We start from the raw sequence: 16,823 nt of genomic DNA, 5'->3' as shown, positions 1-16,823 counted from the left end.
CTCTTGTGAATTTTTTCAGATACTACGTTTACACTATGGTGAGACCTCTAGCAGCACGAATGGGTTTTAGTTTTAAGTAGGGGGAAAGGAAATTAAAATCATCTATTTGTTATCAGGAGAGACTACCTTTAAAAAATCAATCCCACAATGTCATTTTATACATATGTCAAAGGCAAGGAAAGATGATCTGCTGTCTTAGGTGTCCATCTGGCTGTGTCCTGAGCAAAGAAAAAGAATTCAGGTCCTACCAGGGGTTACATGAAATAAAACAGAAACAGAACTAGTGGGAGTGCCCCGCAAAGTTCTTAGGTTTCTATGTTCAGAGTAAAGATCACCCTACCCACAAAACGATCATTGATGACATCATTTATGATGCCCTTGCCCTTCAGCTGGCACTGGACAGGCACCGCTTGGTTCTTCACCACATCTGTGAAGTGCATTGCCACCAGCGGGGAGGTGTAGTTAACCTGTGGGCAGAAGAACAATGACTCCTAAATGGGAGGGGCGGAGGCCGTGGGGGTGGGTAACAGGGTGCAAGTGAGCAGATACTCAGAGCAGGATGGGGTAACCCTCACCAGTGAACTGAGCAAATCCCATGATGCCAAGTCACGAATGGCTAAAGCAACTGACACACGCTCTCTCTCTGCCCTGGTTCCGTGGGGGGAAATGACACCTTTCTCCCCTAAGTCCCTGTCGGATGTCTGACTGTCCTCTGGGGAAAACCAGGTCTAGCTCTGTGTGATAGGATTTTCTGGGTATCAGACCACGAATGAAGCCAGAACTAGCGTCTTTGAAATGTCTATGCTAAAGGTGAAGCCCGGCCCTGTGACCCACCACCCCTGCCCCAAGGTTTCACCTGGGACAAACAGGTGGGTTTGATCATCTGGGTGTCGTGGAGTGCAGTGACAGGGATTTGTCTGCTCCTGGCTCTGCCGCTAATTAGCTCTGTGTGTTGGGCAAGTCAATTTCTCTCTCTGAACTTGAATTTCTCCATCTGTAAGCTGAAGGAGTTAGACCAGATCATATGTGAAATACCTTCAGATACGGAAAGGAGCAGTTGTAGTAGGAATTGGGAGAGGGAGCTCCTGGTCTTGGCCAGCCACTACTCACCCCACTGTTACTACATGCTGCTCCCTAATTCTCAGAGATTCTGGGCAGCCCTGCCTCTGTCTCTGAGCCCTTTCTGACAGCAAAGACTGAAAAGGATACAGGCTTACGTGAGTCAGTTTGCCGTAGTAAGGGTAGTAGCGAAGGTCAAAAGAAGCCGACTCTGGGTAGTAATTGATGGATCGGATGTCATTTTCATCGCCTCTCTGGAAGTAAAAGCAGGTAGATGTGAGATGCTGGGACCCCAGGGAATTGAAGCCTGAGCTCGAGGGGCCCCTGGTGAAATCATGATGTGACCCAGAACCAACTGTCCCAGGAAGACCCATGAAAGCAGAATGGGGCATAGCTTACCCCACACCTATCGCCAGAACATTTCCAGGGAGAGACTGTGCCTCTGTTTTCAGTTCAAAGAATACGGAATGGAAAGCCTGGACTGGGGAGACCGAACGTGCTCAATATAGTTCCGTACTGGCTCCTAGGAGACCCAGATAGAAGGGTTCTTGCGGGCGGCCAGTAGTTGGTGCTGCTCTAGCAAGAGGGTCTACCATGCAAGCTCCTCTCGAAAAAAAAAAAAAAATCATTGTGGGCCTGGCAGCTGGTCTTGGACGCTGAGGCAGGCAGAAATTAGAACATGCTGAGTAGATCTCACACCATGACACCTTGCACACCGGGGGCTCAGTTCCGTGGGAAGAGAGACCAGGTGCGCTGGGATCTGCTGCCCAGGGACACAGCCTACAGTTTGGCTCACCAAAACTCATGTGTCTGACCATCTTCTCTGTAGTGCTTACTTACGGGAGGTGAACTCAGGAGAACAAGCAAGAGGGAACCAGTGCTGGAAAGATGAAAGAAGTCAGTCTACCCTCATCATATCACATCAGGTAGGGAACTGACCATTCTGCCTATGCATTAGACTTGCCCTGTTTAGCAGAGATTTGGGGACTAATGAGGGACAAACAGAGCTCACTACCAGCTAATCACTCACTGGGGTCATGTGATTCCTTCTGTCAACGTAGTGTGATCGTTCAGAATATACTCTAAGCTCCCCTTAATTTATCCTCGTGATTACCTTGTCCTGCTTGATTTCCACAAGTGGGTATGGATTTTGACCAATTGATTATTATAGAATGTATAATGACTCTTACTGTTTCTTGTTTTCTTTTTTTTATTTTTCTAAAGATTTTATTTATTTGACAGAGATCAGGCAGAGAGAGAGGAAGGGAAGCAGGCTCTCTGCTGAGCGGAGAGCCCGATGCGGGGCTCCATCCCAGGACTCTGAGATCATGACCTGAGCCAAAGGCAGAGGCTTTAATCCACTGAGCCACCCAGGCGCCCCTCTTGTTTTCTTTTTAAAGGACAGTTCTCAGCAAGGTTTTGTGCAAGCAGAAAGACGAATGGCTCTAGGGATCTGTAAATAGGACTCGAGCCAATTAACATGCTAGTTTAAGACTGAGTCGGTCTTTATGATTTACTTACATATTCTTCTAGAAAGCCATGCAGTTCACGTCTGTGAGTAGTCTGGGGAATCAGTGCCACTAGTCTGTCGTCACGCCGCGTGCGCGTGTGTGTATTTACATGGACTCGTGTCCATGTGAACAGAATGAATGTCCTTCCTACGTTGTTGGCGGGGCAAAGCGTGGCCTGACCTTTCAACACTCATCATCGTCAGTGTCCCCACTGCCCTTTTCATAGCAGCTGGAATACGTGAAGCCCCGACTTCAGAGACAGAGCCATAATTATCTTGGTGCCCCCAGCACCTAGAGTAGAGTACCCGGTAGAGCAAAAGTGACCAATAAATGTGTGCTGGGTAAATGCTACCTCTTGCGGTTTTCTGATCCACCACCATCGAGGCTGGAGTTTCGAGCTGTGTTTCTAGCACGGAGGATGGGATTACCCGGCTTCACGAACAGGAGTGAGAGGGCTGGCCGGGGCTAGGGGCGCAGTGGATGCTGGGAAACTGGAGGGAGCTACTGCTTCCAGTTGGAGAAGCAAACCCAAGACCTGGGGCTTCTTCCTACAAAGGAGCTAATTGGTGCCGATGAGATAGGAGTTAATGGTCCCTCTAAGGACAGTTAATTAGCATATTAATGGACTTCTGTTTATACTTCCTTGTAGTCATTTGTTATCCCAACACTCAGTGCCACCGGTCAGTGCTGCAAAAAGTGAAATTCTGTTTGAAAAGCAGGGACTAATGACTCTAATAAAAGCTGTTTGTTTAGTTCAAAGAAACAAGTAATTAGAGCTAAAAGCAAAAGTGTAAACAGAATCCCAGTTAATGACGGGCCCATTGTCGGTCCTTGCCGTGGCCTTTAGCAGGGTCGTTCTTTGGCTTTCTCAGGTATAAACCGGCGGGGACACACACACCCGCACGACACACACAAACACACACGAACTGAATGCTTTCTGGCAAGAGGGAAGCCAGAAACTACCAAAGGGAGGCATAGTTATGAAAAGCCTAGCCCTTTCCCTAATCCACAGCCAGTCGTCCACGGTGAAAACCTTAGGAGGGATGAACCATCTTTTTGCATAAAACAGATGTGGAGCAGTACTTATTTAAAAAGGCACTTTACCTGAACTTTGCAGGACACCTTCACAGGATCTCCAAGCTCAGGACGAAAGCCTACAATCTATCAAAAGAAAACCAGAATGTTGTTGTTGTTGTTGTTGTTTTTAAACATCAAAAACCAAAATGGATTGAACAGTAAAAATGGGGCTTTTCTAAACTCCCCCTTAAACCACCCCTTCCTTAGGCATAAACAACCCATTAGCCTCTCAGGAATGTTACAAAAGCCAACAACTAGGGGTGCCTGGGTGGCTCAGTGGGTTAAGCCTCTCCCTCTGGCTCAGGTCATGATCTCAGGGTCCTCGGATGGAGCCCTGAGTCGGGTTCCCTGTTCAGTGGGGAGCCTGCTTCTGCTTCTCCCACTGCTGCTCCCCCTGCTTGTACTCTCTCTGTCAAATAAAAAATAATAATTTTTTTAAAAGGCAAAAAATGCAAAATATTTCCAGAGTTGTGCAGCTCAGCTTACCCCTGTATTTGTGCCTGATGCTCATACAAAGGTAACTGCAGCAGGAGAACCCTGAAGATGGAAAGAACTTTCCAGTTTTAAGAGCGATGTGCCTGGTGAGGCTCTACCACACCTAAGACATGGCAGGAGAGGAGGAAAGTGTCTCTCTTATGATAGAAGAATTGTCCCTCCCCCATCATGTCAGTCCCCTGTTCCAAACAGCTCAGGACTTCATTACTGACAGGGGGCATCAAAGGGCAGGTTAGGGGCAGGAGACTAGAGTGGAAATGGGAAGTAATCAGGGAGAAAAGGGGATTATTGTTTGATAGGTTTGTCCACTTGTTCGTATTACTGACGCTGTCAGTAAAAGTGGCCAGACTTGCAGTGTGCCGAGACAGAGCCCAAGAGAAACAGAGGGGCCGGAACCCTCCTACCCAGCTCCTCTACTTATTATCACGGGAGTATCAAGGGCCAATATACCCGGTTCATCTTTAGAAGGATGCAAGGCTGTCCAGTAGAGTAGCCGAAAGTAGGGTCTTCCAAGCCAGAGCAGTTCTTCAGGAAGGAGCGCTTAAATTGGCAGGCCTTCTTGTCTTCCTCCTCATCGCCATCTTGGATGAAGTACTGCCCCGGGGGACAATCTACATTCATCTCCTCTTGAAGACTGTCATTGTAACCTGAAGCATGTGTGGGGGCGGCAGGGGGGGGGGCATGTTAGACAGGTGCTACAGGGGAGGGCCAAATTTTCAGGAGGCCTGCCTCCTCCCTAGTTTCCTTTCTGCAACTTGCTGGTGCTCCTCTGAGAGCCCACTCAGCCTGGCCTAGGCTCTGCGATCCAAGGACCCTTGGGCCTCGGTACCCAAGGTCCCCCACCAGCATCTCTCCCGGAAGCCTTTCGGGCTCGTTCCCTCGGCCCACTTTGATGGCATCTCCTTCTCTACGAACTTTGGAATATCTATCTCTGGGTCATGTGTTGATAACTGTATAGCTTCCATTTTCCATTATTTCTTTTCAGATACAAGAAAATGAGAAGCGTGTGCTGTGGGACAGGAGGGAGGGAGAGGAGGAAGAGAGGGAGGAAAAGAAGATAAACCAGTTTCTCATCCCTGACAGGCAGAAGTTAGCACCACATTGAAAGACAGAAACCAGTGACAAGCTGTAGGGTCTCCCCCGAGAAAGTGAGAGGGGAGATCTCGTCTACCGAGACTTGAGGCACTCAGGGTTTGTGTCCCTTTACATCGGATGGAATGGAGCATGAGTCCAAGGCATACATATCAAGGAGAGAGAGCTGAAAGGGGCTGTCTGTGAGCTCACTCTTTGGACTACCAGACACCACGGACTGGGCTTTGAAAACGACTGCATTATTTCCAGTTTGGCTTTAAATGACGGAGTCCAGTTTGTCCTGTTAGGTCCAGTCCCCATGCACTCATGTTCCCAGTAGCTCAGTTTCTCAGAGGAGACTGTGCACCTATGATCTGTTGGTGGTAAAACTGCGAATGTACTGCTGCGTTGTCATCTGGACAGGTTGTGACTCGGGTTTAGTATTGTCAAGGAGCAACTGGAAATTTTAAATCTATTCCAATTACCGTTAAGCCTTTATTTTTCTTTTGACAAAGCTACATTCGATTCAAGGTTTCTTTTTAATCTTTTTTTTTAGAACAAGAACTATGTTCAAATGATAAGTTTCTAAATAGAAGCTCTAATCACGTGCTCATTGTTTCTCTTGAGGTAGTTCCATTAAAAATAACGTGACATGGGCATGACCCTTATTGCAAAATCGCAGTCCTCATGGGAATGAAATTGATACTCTGAGATGTCTATTTCAGAGATGTGTTCCTTTTAAATAGGGCAGGTTATCTACACTTAGGAACTAAAAACCCCATGCTTTCCCTAATGTTCTCCATCTCCGTCGTCAGGTCAGAATTGGTATTTCTCTATCTACTAGCTTTTCGGAGGGATTTCCTCAGCAGAGAGTCTGACAACACATTTGCAACAGCTCACAAACAGTTTGAAAGAAGAGAAGATACTGTGCTGGCGTTGATGCCCAAAACGTTTTGGGTTTTGTTTGTTTTGAGCTCAAAAAATGTGGACCCAGAAAGGACCCAGCCTCCGTCATTTTACAGATGAGGAATCTGAAACTCAGCCTTCCCCGAAATCACACCGAGCATGACTGATACCAAGCTGAGATTCTAACTCCAGGTCATATGGCAGCAGCAAAGAATTATGAGAAGTAGTATTTCTCAAGCTTTAAAGTTCATACAGATCACCTGCGGATCTTGTTCGAGTGCCGATCCTGATTCAGCAGGTCTGGAATGGGACCTGAGAGCCCGCCCTTCTAACAAACTCCCAGGGGATGCTGATGCTACGGGTCCTGGACCACACTTCCAGTGGCAAGTGTGTCACAACCACGGATGTGGGTTTAAACACTGATTCGGCTGCTGGGAGACTTTTATCACATTACTTCCCCTTTCTGAGCCTCAGTTGCCCCGTTTGTAGAATGGAGATGGTAGATTCTTTATGTAGCCCCAACACGGGGCTTGAACTCACAATCCTAAAATCAAGACCAGACCAGAGATCAGGAGTTGGACACTTGGCCAATGACTGAGCCACGCAGGTGCCCCGCCGGTCGCTTCTATGCAGGGTTAAAGTTAAATGAGAAGATTTATGCATTTACGTAACACTTCCAGTCACATAAAAGATTGTTCTTCTCGTTCAGTGCATATTCTACTGCTCTCTATCCCTCCATTTCAGCCAGGCAGAAACAACCAAAGCAATCATACTGGCTTTTTTCCACAAATAATTTGTGCAACCCACTGGGGCTTTAGAGCCTTTATGCTCTGTGTCAGACCTTAACCAAAGTGCTACCTCCGTTTTCAGTCCGTGGAAGGGCTTCTCAAAAAGCCACTTGTCGGTCCCTGGAAGTGTATCTGATGACACTATAGAGATGGGCGTCTTGCAAACATTTGCTATCAAAATGTTGGAGTGACTGTCACCCAGAGATTCTTCCTCTAACTCCCTGCCGGGATGCTAATTAAATCAAGACCCTTGCTCTCTTAGCTTCAAGATGGCCCATCTCCAAGAAAGGAATTCTCTTACCTTGAGAAAGTGTAGGAGGCAGAACTCTTCCCATTCTGGAGAACATTCTTCTTTTTTCACCACTACCCCCCCCCCCCCCCGCCCCGGAATGATCTTTTATAAATGGTCATTATTGAGCCATCTGGATGTCCCAAGGACATAACTAGGTGCCCTAGAATGTTTAAGAAAACAAGTTCTCTGCCCCAATGAACTTAATATCTTGCTGGAGACTTGTCTTCTATGCTTTCAAGACAACATACAATCACAAACCAGAACAGTCTTGATTGTACATATGGGTGCTGAGGGGGATGCAACGTAAGGAAAGACCGGGATGGGCTGGGGTTAGTAAGAGTGGGACTTCCGGTGAATTGTGAATTTTGAATCCCCCACCCCACCCCACCACTTTTCCACAGAGATTTCCCCCATCCAGAGGAACTTACTTACCCTGGAGAAAGCCATTTAGGCTAATGACATAATGCTGCCAAGTGTCAGGTTCAGAAACGTTGAAGTTGAAGTTAAGGCTATGGGCGAAGGGTCTAATCATAACTCCTGGCAACAAAAACAGGTCTTGGATATATTAACCCGTTCTTGGGATAATTTTTTTGTATTGATTCCCATGAAACCATTACCCCCCCCCAGGCAATCAAAATAAAAAGGACCATAATTTGCCAAGTACCATTTTACTTTTACTCTTAATAATTGAATCCCCAAGTCATTACCGGGAAGAGCCAAAGTTAATTGAGGCTGAACATGCTGTACAAGCAGATTTCTGTCCAGCGAGTTCTGACAGCACAGGGCATCTGGGCACTCACCAGGAGGCTTCACCCTCTCGGTGAAGGTCGGCATGTAAGGACTGATGGTCAGAAATAGCGTGTACATGCAGAGAGTGACCACAGCAGCCAGGGAGGCATAGAAGAAGAAGTAAATGACTAAAATCAGGCCTGCAGAAGGATCAGAGATGAGAGTGGTCAGTGCTTGCCAACAAGCCCTCCTGCCTCCTCTCTTGAACACATGAGCCAGAACCAACCCCAGCAGGTGCGACGTCTCTTATTTATCTCTTTATTTTTTCCACCTTCCCCAGATTCAGTATGTCCTTGCTTATTCAGATCTCACCAATCTGGAGTTCATGAGAATTGTGTCAGAGGTCTGATCGCCGTGCACCTTTACAGCATCTCCGATGGAAGGGCTTGTTGAGCGGATGAGGGCCATGAGCGAGATTACGGGGGAGTGGAGTTGAAAGTACAGCAGAGGGCAAATTGCTTGGGAGTCCTCACTAAAGCAGGTGCCCTGAAGAGTCCTAGCAGCTTGGCTCCAGTAATTCTATGTATTTGCAAGTGATGAAAACAGCGTTTCTTTTCACATAGCCTATAATTCAAACTTTTGATTAATTTCTGCTGGACTTGCTTCTACTCTAATCAAGGCAAAGTGAGGCCTCACCCTACTTATTTCAAATCTTATTCATCTTCAGCAAAAGTTTAAGTGGCTCTGCTTTTCCAAAAGAACACGTGACGGGGAAGGAAGGGGGAAGAGACTGTGCTTCACATCGACACTTGCTCTACCTGGGAGCTAGGGCAAGTTCCAGAATCTCTCCGTGCCCCTAATTCCTCTCAGGGAGAATGGAAACAAGTTTAGCCGCTCACCTCATATACTGATCTACAGCCCTAACAATATCTAAAACTCCGCTTCTCCTCGCATCCTGCTCGCCTCTCTGGGCGTCAATTTCCTCATCAGTCCAGGGAGGTCAATGATGGGACTTCCTTCTTGGCATGGGATGATACATTTAAATAGCAGAGCCCAGAGCCTGGCAGATACCAAGTGCTCTTTACAAACATGGTGGGTCCCCACCATCATCATTATTCATATGTGTGTTGCTGTGGGATCAGAAACACGGTAGTGTGAGTCCCTCGTCCACGGGCTGTTTTGGGATTAGGTTTGCCCCAGGATGAGGCAGCACCGAGTGAGGTGAATGAGCACGAGATGGCTGCTGAGAAGTTCTTTTCAAGTCCTCCTTGGGACCCTCACAGGCAACAGTGTTTGGCTCTGCTCACAGCAGCGACATGATGTCGGAACGACAGATTGGAACTGACTCACGAACCAGAAACCGGAACAAACCGCATAACTCTGCTGTACCCAAAACTGAATCCAAATATTAATTTTTAAATTGAAGCATGAACCAAATAAAATGAACCAGAAAGTGGGGTGGGGGGAGAGGAGCAGAGGAAGGGGGAAGAAAGCTCTGCAGGCATCCCACTGGAAATGGAACCTTAATGTTTTCTAAGGTGAACTGAGGCAGGACTGGAGCAGGAACATAGCAATTCGGCTGGAAGCCCTGGAGAAGGAATAGCAGCACGGGCGTGCCGGTGGTACTTGGTGCATCCTCCCGCTTTCCTCAACCCGCGCTCCCAGCCCCAGAAAGGGAGCAATATCCGGAGCCGTCCTGGCGGACTAGAAGACTCAGTCTCATGGATGAAAGGAAAGCAATGGCATACAGGTACACTCCCTTGGAGATGCCTTCCCCCTTGCTAGGACGTGTGGCTAGGAATTGCAGAGGGGGGAATGGCACTAGTGGCGAGTCCCCTGAGCCTCACCCCTGAGCTACACCCTGAAGTCTGTGATGGGCTAACACAGCTGCCCACCCCCCATCCCCACCAAGAAACACCAAGCACCATACCCATTGGAAGCCCTTGATCCCTCCAACTTTTTCTTCCCTGGATGTCCAGGTTTTCCCTGCGCTACTCCTCTAGGTAATACAGGTGTCTCTTCTGATTGCCTTACCCAAGCCTGGCTAGACCTGGGTATCTTGGATAGACATGGGTAGGGACCCATGATCTAGATTCTTTATTCCTCCCACCAGAACATCCCATCAGGTCCTGAGACGCTACCCGTCAGGGCCTTGCTCATCACTATACTTCATGAGGACAATGTGGTGTTCCAGCAAGAGGGTGAACCCCAGTGTTATCTGACCTGGGCTTGAATCCCAGTGCTGCCGCTTAATAACTGTGTGACTTTAGATAAGTTACTTACCCTCTCTAAGCCTCAGTTTCTGCATCTGTAAAATGGGGATAATAATATTACTACCTCATATGGTTCTTGTCAGTATCCAATAAAATAACAGATAGTTCCTAAAAATAGAAGTTGCCCCGCTACCAAAGGAAAGACCCAGACTATAACCATAGGCTGGGCGAATATGTTGGTCATGTCGATGTGCGGACTGAGAAAGGGTTAGTAACGGGTCAAGGGGGCACCTAGTTTTCAAGCAAGAGGGCAGCAAAACATGTGCTTGGTGGCCTAGGCATTACCATCACCACGTGCCGCCTGCCCAGGCGAAGCCCAACAGCAGAAGCCCGAGTTGCTGGACCCTCCTCACACCTGCCATCAAAGGCCCGGATATGGCCTACCATGGGGTGTCCCCACTGCCGTGTCTTCCCTGGGCACTCGAACCTTTCCCCCGCACCACTCTCTTTTGGCCCATGGATTATTCTCCATGGGAGCAACTTGCCTCAGCTCCTCGGGTCAAGTTCCAGGGACTGGCTGTTTAGGGGTTAAAGTACAGCTCCCTCTCCCAGAAGCGCACTTGCATTTCGCAAGGCCTGTGTTCCCAGTCTTCTTTAGGCAAGGGAGAAACAGCTGTGCCCCCCTTTGGAGCCCCAGTGAGCGTCTAGCATTTGTCTGCAGCTTCCAGAACGTTGGAATGTTCCTTGAATGGTACATTTGTTCCAGTCGAGGGTTTGAGGGATCGGCAGGGGTGGGGCTGGGAACTAAGGCAGGGTGAAGGGAGGTGGGTGTTGCTCAGAGCCCCACACCTGCTGTTCCTAATTCCAGGAAGGAGGGCTGGCCCTTTCACCCTGACGGAGCTGAATGAGAAACCTAAACTGGGGGTGGATGGGCGGGGGGAGAGAATTCTCAGCCAAAGGGGCCTTTAGCAGGCAGAATGGTCAACTTTAGCAGCCGAGACCCTGGACACTGGGGGACTCTGATTTCACCCGTACAGTCATCTATTTTGTTCTGCTGTGGGTTAACTGAGTGCCAAGCCAGCAGCTGCTCTTTTTCTGGGCCGTGTGGAGAGTGTGGCAAGTGTGAATTTTATCACCGGCTAAATCTCTTAAGGAGAAGGCTCAGCGTGAATAGTTCAAGAGGTGAGTAGGACCCTGGGAGAGCGGTGCTGGAGAGGTCGTGAAGCCGGAACGCTGGCTAAGGAATGCCATTCTGCCATCGATAGAGCACGACGGGGCCTCGGCCGTAATCGCCAGAAATGACCTCTTTAAACTGAGTTTCTCGCGGGAGCCTGAAACACCCACAAGCTGGGGCCGAGGGCGCGCCTCCTGGCTTTCCTCTTCTGACATTCCGGGGTGAAACGAGATTTTATCAACCCACGGTCAAGTTAGCAGGGACTGCGGTCCCACAGCCCTGCAGCAGTCTCCTGCATAGTACCATTGACCCTTGAACAGCGTGGGATTGAGGGGCGCCGACTCCCGTGCGGTCAGAAATCTGTGTCTAACTCTTGACTCCCCCCGACGTAACTCCGAACAGCCTACCATCGACCAGAAGTCTCACCGGTGACAGGAAGTGTCAATTCACACGTATTTGGTACATTCCATGTGGGATGTACTGTCTGCTTACCATAAAGTAAGCCACGGAAGAGGCAGCCTTGTGCAAGAGGAAATACATTTAGAGCACGACGCTGCGTTGGTGGGGAAAACACGCAACACCTGTGTGCAGCAGTGCCCTTCGAACCTGTGTTGTTCAAGAGGCAACCGTGCTTTCAAGTTTACAACTGAAGCATCCAAAATGAGCCTCAGGCTGATCCTGTGGGACAGACAAAGTGGGGATTGTTTCCCTCATTTGGCAGGTGAGGAAAACCGAGGTTCAGAGAGCGTAAAGGATGAGCCCAAGGTCACACAGATAGAAAGCGATGGGGCTGGGACTTAAAGAAACAAACAAAATCTGTGCTTTCCCCACTCATTCTTACTGACCCTGTGCATCGCAAATGAAGTTGAGCCCAGCGGCTTTCAGCTCCACCATCCAATGTGTTTACCTACTTGGTTTCTTCCGACTGGATCTGCCCCCAGTGCGGGCATTTCCCTAGGCATCGAGCCCTTCACGTGAGATCTGAGAGAAGTGTGCAGACAAGCCCATCCAACGTATGGTAAAGGGGTCCTGGACACCAAGCCAAAAGCAAAGGACACCCGACTGGGGCATTGGGACAACTGGGACTTACTCCAACTCTGACCTGTTCGGGCCAGAGACATCCTTTTCTCCGGATCCCACAGGTGTTCGTTCACGATCTGCCATCTCTGCCACCAGGCATTGCCTGCTGGCGGACCCTGACCCTTTTCCTCCGCCTTCGCCTCCTCTTCCTCCTCCTCCTCCTCTTCCTCCTCCTCCTCCTCTTCCTCCTCGTCCTCCTCCAGATCGGGTACCACCATCACTCGAGCCTCTTCTTCAGCTTCTTCCTCTTCATCCGCTAAGTAGTTCTGGTTCACTTCATCCTGATCATCCTGGAACGGTGACAAAACACAGTTTTGTTTTGTTTTTTTTGCAAAAAAAAAAAAAAAATTCCCCAGGACGAATCCCACCAGCCAAAAGGAATGGAAGACGACTCAGTGTTTGGAGAAGCCCCCCCGGACACACACCCGTGGTTCCGAGAAGCACATGTTCCCTCTCTCTGCTCTTCTGGAGGAAATATCCTTTCTTTGACCCATTTTGACCCAATATTCTTTCCACAGAGGTGTCAGTTCTTGTCTCAGCTGCAGGCCCCTGGGCTCTTCCCCTCAGGGCTCTGTTTCTGTCTCTCCTCTGTCCTGGGGCCTTGGCCTCACTTTGCCTGGCCTGTCAGGGCGGAGCCGAGCTGGACACCAAGGACCAAGTCATTTTAGACACTTGAGTCCACCACGGCAAATTCTAAGGCCAGGCCAGCTTTATTGTCGGTCCCACATGCTGGCAGGCGCTCAACTTGACCATCCCGCATTGTACCTGAAAGTAGCCTCTGAAAGCAGGGCGAGGCCAGCGGCTGGACCCCTCCTCAAAACTTAGACTCCCACCCGAGCAGAAACAAAACACAGGGGTCCGTTTGCTGCTTCTCTGACTGCTGCGTGAGCTGGCGCCTCTTCCTGCCTTCAGCTGGTCGAACAGACTCCCAGAGGTCTGAACCTCAACTACTACTTCCCTTGTCTCCCTGCTCCCCCCCGCCAACCCCATACCCTAGGCGAGAATCTGGGCACGTCGTGAGTGCTCAGCACATATCTGTTGATTGACTGATTGCAGTCATTGAGATCCAAAACTATAATCTTCTCTGAGTGGTTCTAAGAAAATTAAACAAAAAAAAGAGAGAGAGAGAGAGAGAAACCCAGACTTCACCAACGGGATTTCGAATGCCTCCCGACCACAGGCCGGAGAGTTGGATCTTTGCTCTTTGGGGGTCTGCCAAGGCTCCCTGCAGCAGCAGAAAATGAGGCCACCCTCCCTTCTCTCTGCTGTCCAAATCTGAAGGGTGGCGGGGCCTGTGCACCTGTTGGGGTTGGATGTGTCAAATGATAGAGACCAGGGGCTCCGTGCTGCCCCCTCCCTGCCTGATTCCTCAAAGGCCATTTAGAGGACACTCAGCTAAAAATGCTGCCATTAGTGGGGGGTGGGGGTGCAGGGCCTCTGAAAATTGGATTGTTCAGAATCAGTAAAAATGACCCAGAATGACAAGACTCTGCTCTCAGCATTCAGTCTGCCCTGTGCCATCCGGCTGTGGATCAGAAGAAATCCTGAATGGCTCTCGAGTCTGTTCCAATATAGAGCTTTCTATCACACACCACATTAGAACTGACAGGGACCCTGAAGATTCCCTTGTCCATCAGAGGCCCAGAGAGGGGGCAGAACGCAACTGTAGCCACACAGACAGTTCATGATCAAGTCGACAGAACCTGTGTTTCTCGTTACCTGGGGCAGTGACGTTTCTCCCCTCGCACCCTGAGCTCAAGCACCTAGACATTGCTAATAGACTGGAGCCACCAGTGGGGGGGGGGGGGGTCAGAGTCTGTGTTCCCAAGGGATTGTAGGTGCTCATAATCAAGGATTTCTGACTCTGACACGGGCTCATGGTGCAAGGCTCAGGAGGAGAGCCCCCATCCGCTCAGTGTTGAATGCACTAATAAATGCTCTTAAATCTCTTTCCCTCGTGTGCGAACACGTGTGCGCATTTGACCTCCCCAACTACATTCTGAGCACCCAAGGGGCGGAGTGGGTATTTTTTCCAACTCCTTGCTGTCCCTCCACCCGTGTGGGACCCATGGCTCGGGAGCCAGTGGGGACTGAATGAGTGCCAGTGATAACTACTGGGCTTAAAACCTGAGTCAGACTCTGGGAAAATTGCTCTCCCAGAGCTCATCACCCTAACCCCAGCAGCCTTGTGGACTGTGGTGTGTAGTCCTCATGGCCTGGGAAGAATCCACCGCAACCGGGAATCTCAGAGAATTTAGGTGGAACGGTTCACTGCGGGGGGACTTAGTGTCCCCTTTATATTTTCTGGACGGCTTCCTTTTCTCTCCCTCTCGTGGGAGGGCCTGCCTTCCACCTCTGCTCCACGGAGGAGACAGCTGGCCGGGGCCTCGGCCTGATCTTATTTGTAGATATGAGCTTTCATGATAATCCCATTAAAGATGGCTTGTCATTAAAGCTTTACTCTCCCGGGAAGAATTAACCTTCTCTGAGCTAATTTCCCCACGGCTCTCACACTGCCTGAGTTTCAGGAACCTCAAATATCCTTTGTGCTCTCCTCTGCTCCCCCGTGTAGGAGAACCTCGCATTGCGCAAGGGAGGCACGTTTGGGCAACTATTTAACAGAATCCTGTCAGGACTCTGGGAATCAGAGGGTCTGTGTTTGCCCACTGCCTGAAGTGGCCGTGCCCTCCTGTGGCAGCCTGTGTGAACGTGCTGGACTATAGTAGTGGGTGTGTGCCCGGGCCATCGTGTTGCCCTAAAAGGGGAGAGTCTGAAGGGCAGAGGGTGACTCCATTTTGAGCACTCTAAATACACAAACACATAAACACAGTGTGACCCAAAGGATACATTTGTGCCCTGCATTGAGTAACACCCTGTAAACATTTGAATAGTTGGTTAATTTCAAAGAAAAATCAGCATACGATTAACTACTGCATTAAATAGTTTCTTTTTAGATTTGATCAAGTAGTCCCTCTACAGGGCAAGATCCCCCGGTGCATTTAAAAATCAAGCATTTCCTATAAAGAGCAGGCCCTCGGATGCGCTTGACAACTAATCGAACGGATACATAACGCTTTAGCAACAGTACATAGAGAAGAAGCCAAGGAAGGAAGAGTTGTAGGTGCCCTACAGGCTGTGGCTGCTCCGAAAGCTGGGAGGGACTCTGGAAATGTGAAAAGAAAGATTCTACGTGGTGTGGCTGAGAAGGGAAGCCCTCTGTAGGTTGATACGGGGTTGGAAGGATTCACGTTTTCCTCCGTTGACTCCTTGGTTATATAAGTGGCCATTTCCAAAGAAAAGTGGATTAAGCTTTGTTTCCTCCCGTGGCTCAGATCACAGCCCTCCCTGGCGGAGATTTCAGACTACACACTCCCCACAACCCCCACCCCGGAAAAAAGTACTGTGTGTGGCTTATATTAACGATTTCGAGCAAAGTAAATGCAAGGATACGGTGGGTTCAAAGACCTCTGTGGTGCACCCTGGAGATAAACAGCGACAGCAGAGAGTCGTGTGTGTGCCCATGTGTGAGTGTGTGTGCCCGTGTGTGTCCGTGTGTGTGTGTGTGTGTTGGGCAGGGTAGGGTGGCAGGCGGGCTGGCAGCAGGTCGGGGAGAGAGAGAGGGCTAGGGAGTCACCTACCGCATGTCTAATAGAGCCCGAGATTAGAAGTGAGGAAACTTGCAAGTCACTCCCGTGCTCGGAGCCCCAGCAGCCTCCTTTACATAATGAGGGGTTCTGGAGAGATGATGTCTAAGATTACTCCCGGCTTCTATCTACGGTTCTCTGATTTTAGCAAGAGAGTTTGGAATTTCTGCTTTAGGAAAAGAGCAGCTGGGTTCTTAAGACGCTCCCACCCCAGGGGACTGAGGCAGCTGGGTGGACAGTGTGTTTCGCTTCCTCTTCTCCTTCCTCTCTCTCCTGGCTAAAATTTCCTGCTAACGGACCAAAAGCTCTACTCCCAGACTCCAAAAGTTCTATTTGTTTAAATTCCAGACCCCCCTCCGCCAATTTTAGAAGGTCCCTATTCTTTGGCATCTTCCCCTTCCCTTGTCTTTTGTTCCCCTAGGAAGAGGGACTTCCTCCTTCAATGCAGCAGTTTAGGGCACAATGGGGTGCCAGGAGTCACTGCTCCATCTTGAAATTATAGGCTTCCTTAAACCCCACTGTTCCTGCCCATGCTGAGGAGAAGCAGCTGTAAGCCAAGATCTACGCAACCCCCAGCCCACCCCCCCTCAAAAGGGGCAGCAAAACATTCTGCTCCCCGGGACTCACAAGTCTGGAGCGATAACCATAAGGAGAGGCCGGAGCCCTTCTGGACCGGAGCTGCCTTCTCATGGCTGTTCCGTGGGCAAAGACGAGGCAGAAGCAGGCAAGGGGGTGAGCGTTCTGGAGTTCCCACTGGTCAGGAGACACTGGTTGCTGGGGACAC

At 49.6% G+C, this 16,823-nt stretch overlaps 1 protein-coding gene across 2 annotated transcripts; it reads right to left on the bottom strand.

Annotated features, from left to right (window-relative positions):
• Positions 1–305: 305 nt before the first annotated feature.
• On the bottom strand, positions 306–16,729 carry ATP1B4 (ATPase Na+/K+ transporting family member beta 4). Of its 2 annotated transcripts, none has more exons than XM_045995856.1 (8): positions 16,667–16,729; positions 12,406–12,685; positions 8,000–8,128; positions 7,632–7,736; positions 4,593–4,789; positions 3,675–3,731; positions 1,218–1,313; positions 306–467 (listed from the first exon to the last, which is right to left on the bottom strand). In XM_045995856.1, the coding sequence occupies exons 1-8, from the start codon at positions 16,727–16,729 to the stop codon at positions 306–308; spliced, it is 1,089 nt and encodes a 362-aa protein (XP_045851812.1). The 2 variants fall into 2 exon arrangements, with proteins under 2 accessions (XP_045851812.1, XP_045851814.1); XM_045995858.1 differs by having other exon boundaries at positions 12,418–12,685.
• Positions 16,730–16,823: the final 94 nt, after the last annotated feature.

This window comes from Meles meles, chromosome X (genome assembly GCF_922984935.1).
Source record: "Meles meles chromosome X, mMelMel3.1 paternal haplotype, whole genome shotgun sequence".
NCBI classification, from domain to species: Eukaryota; Metazoa; Chordata; class Mammalia; order Carnivora; family Mustelidae; genus Meles; species Meles meles.
This window is presented reverse-complemented; position numbering and strand designations above follow the sequence as displayed.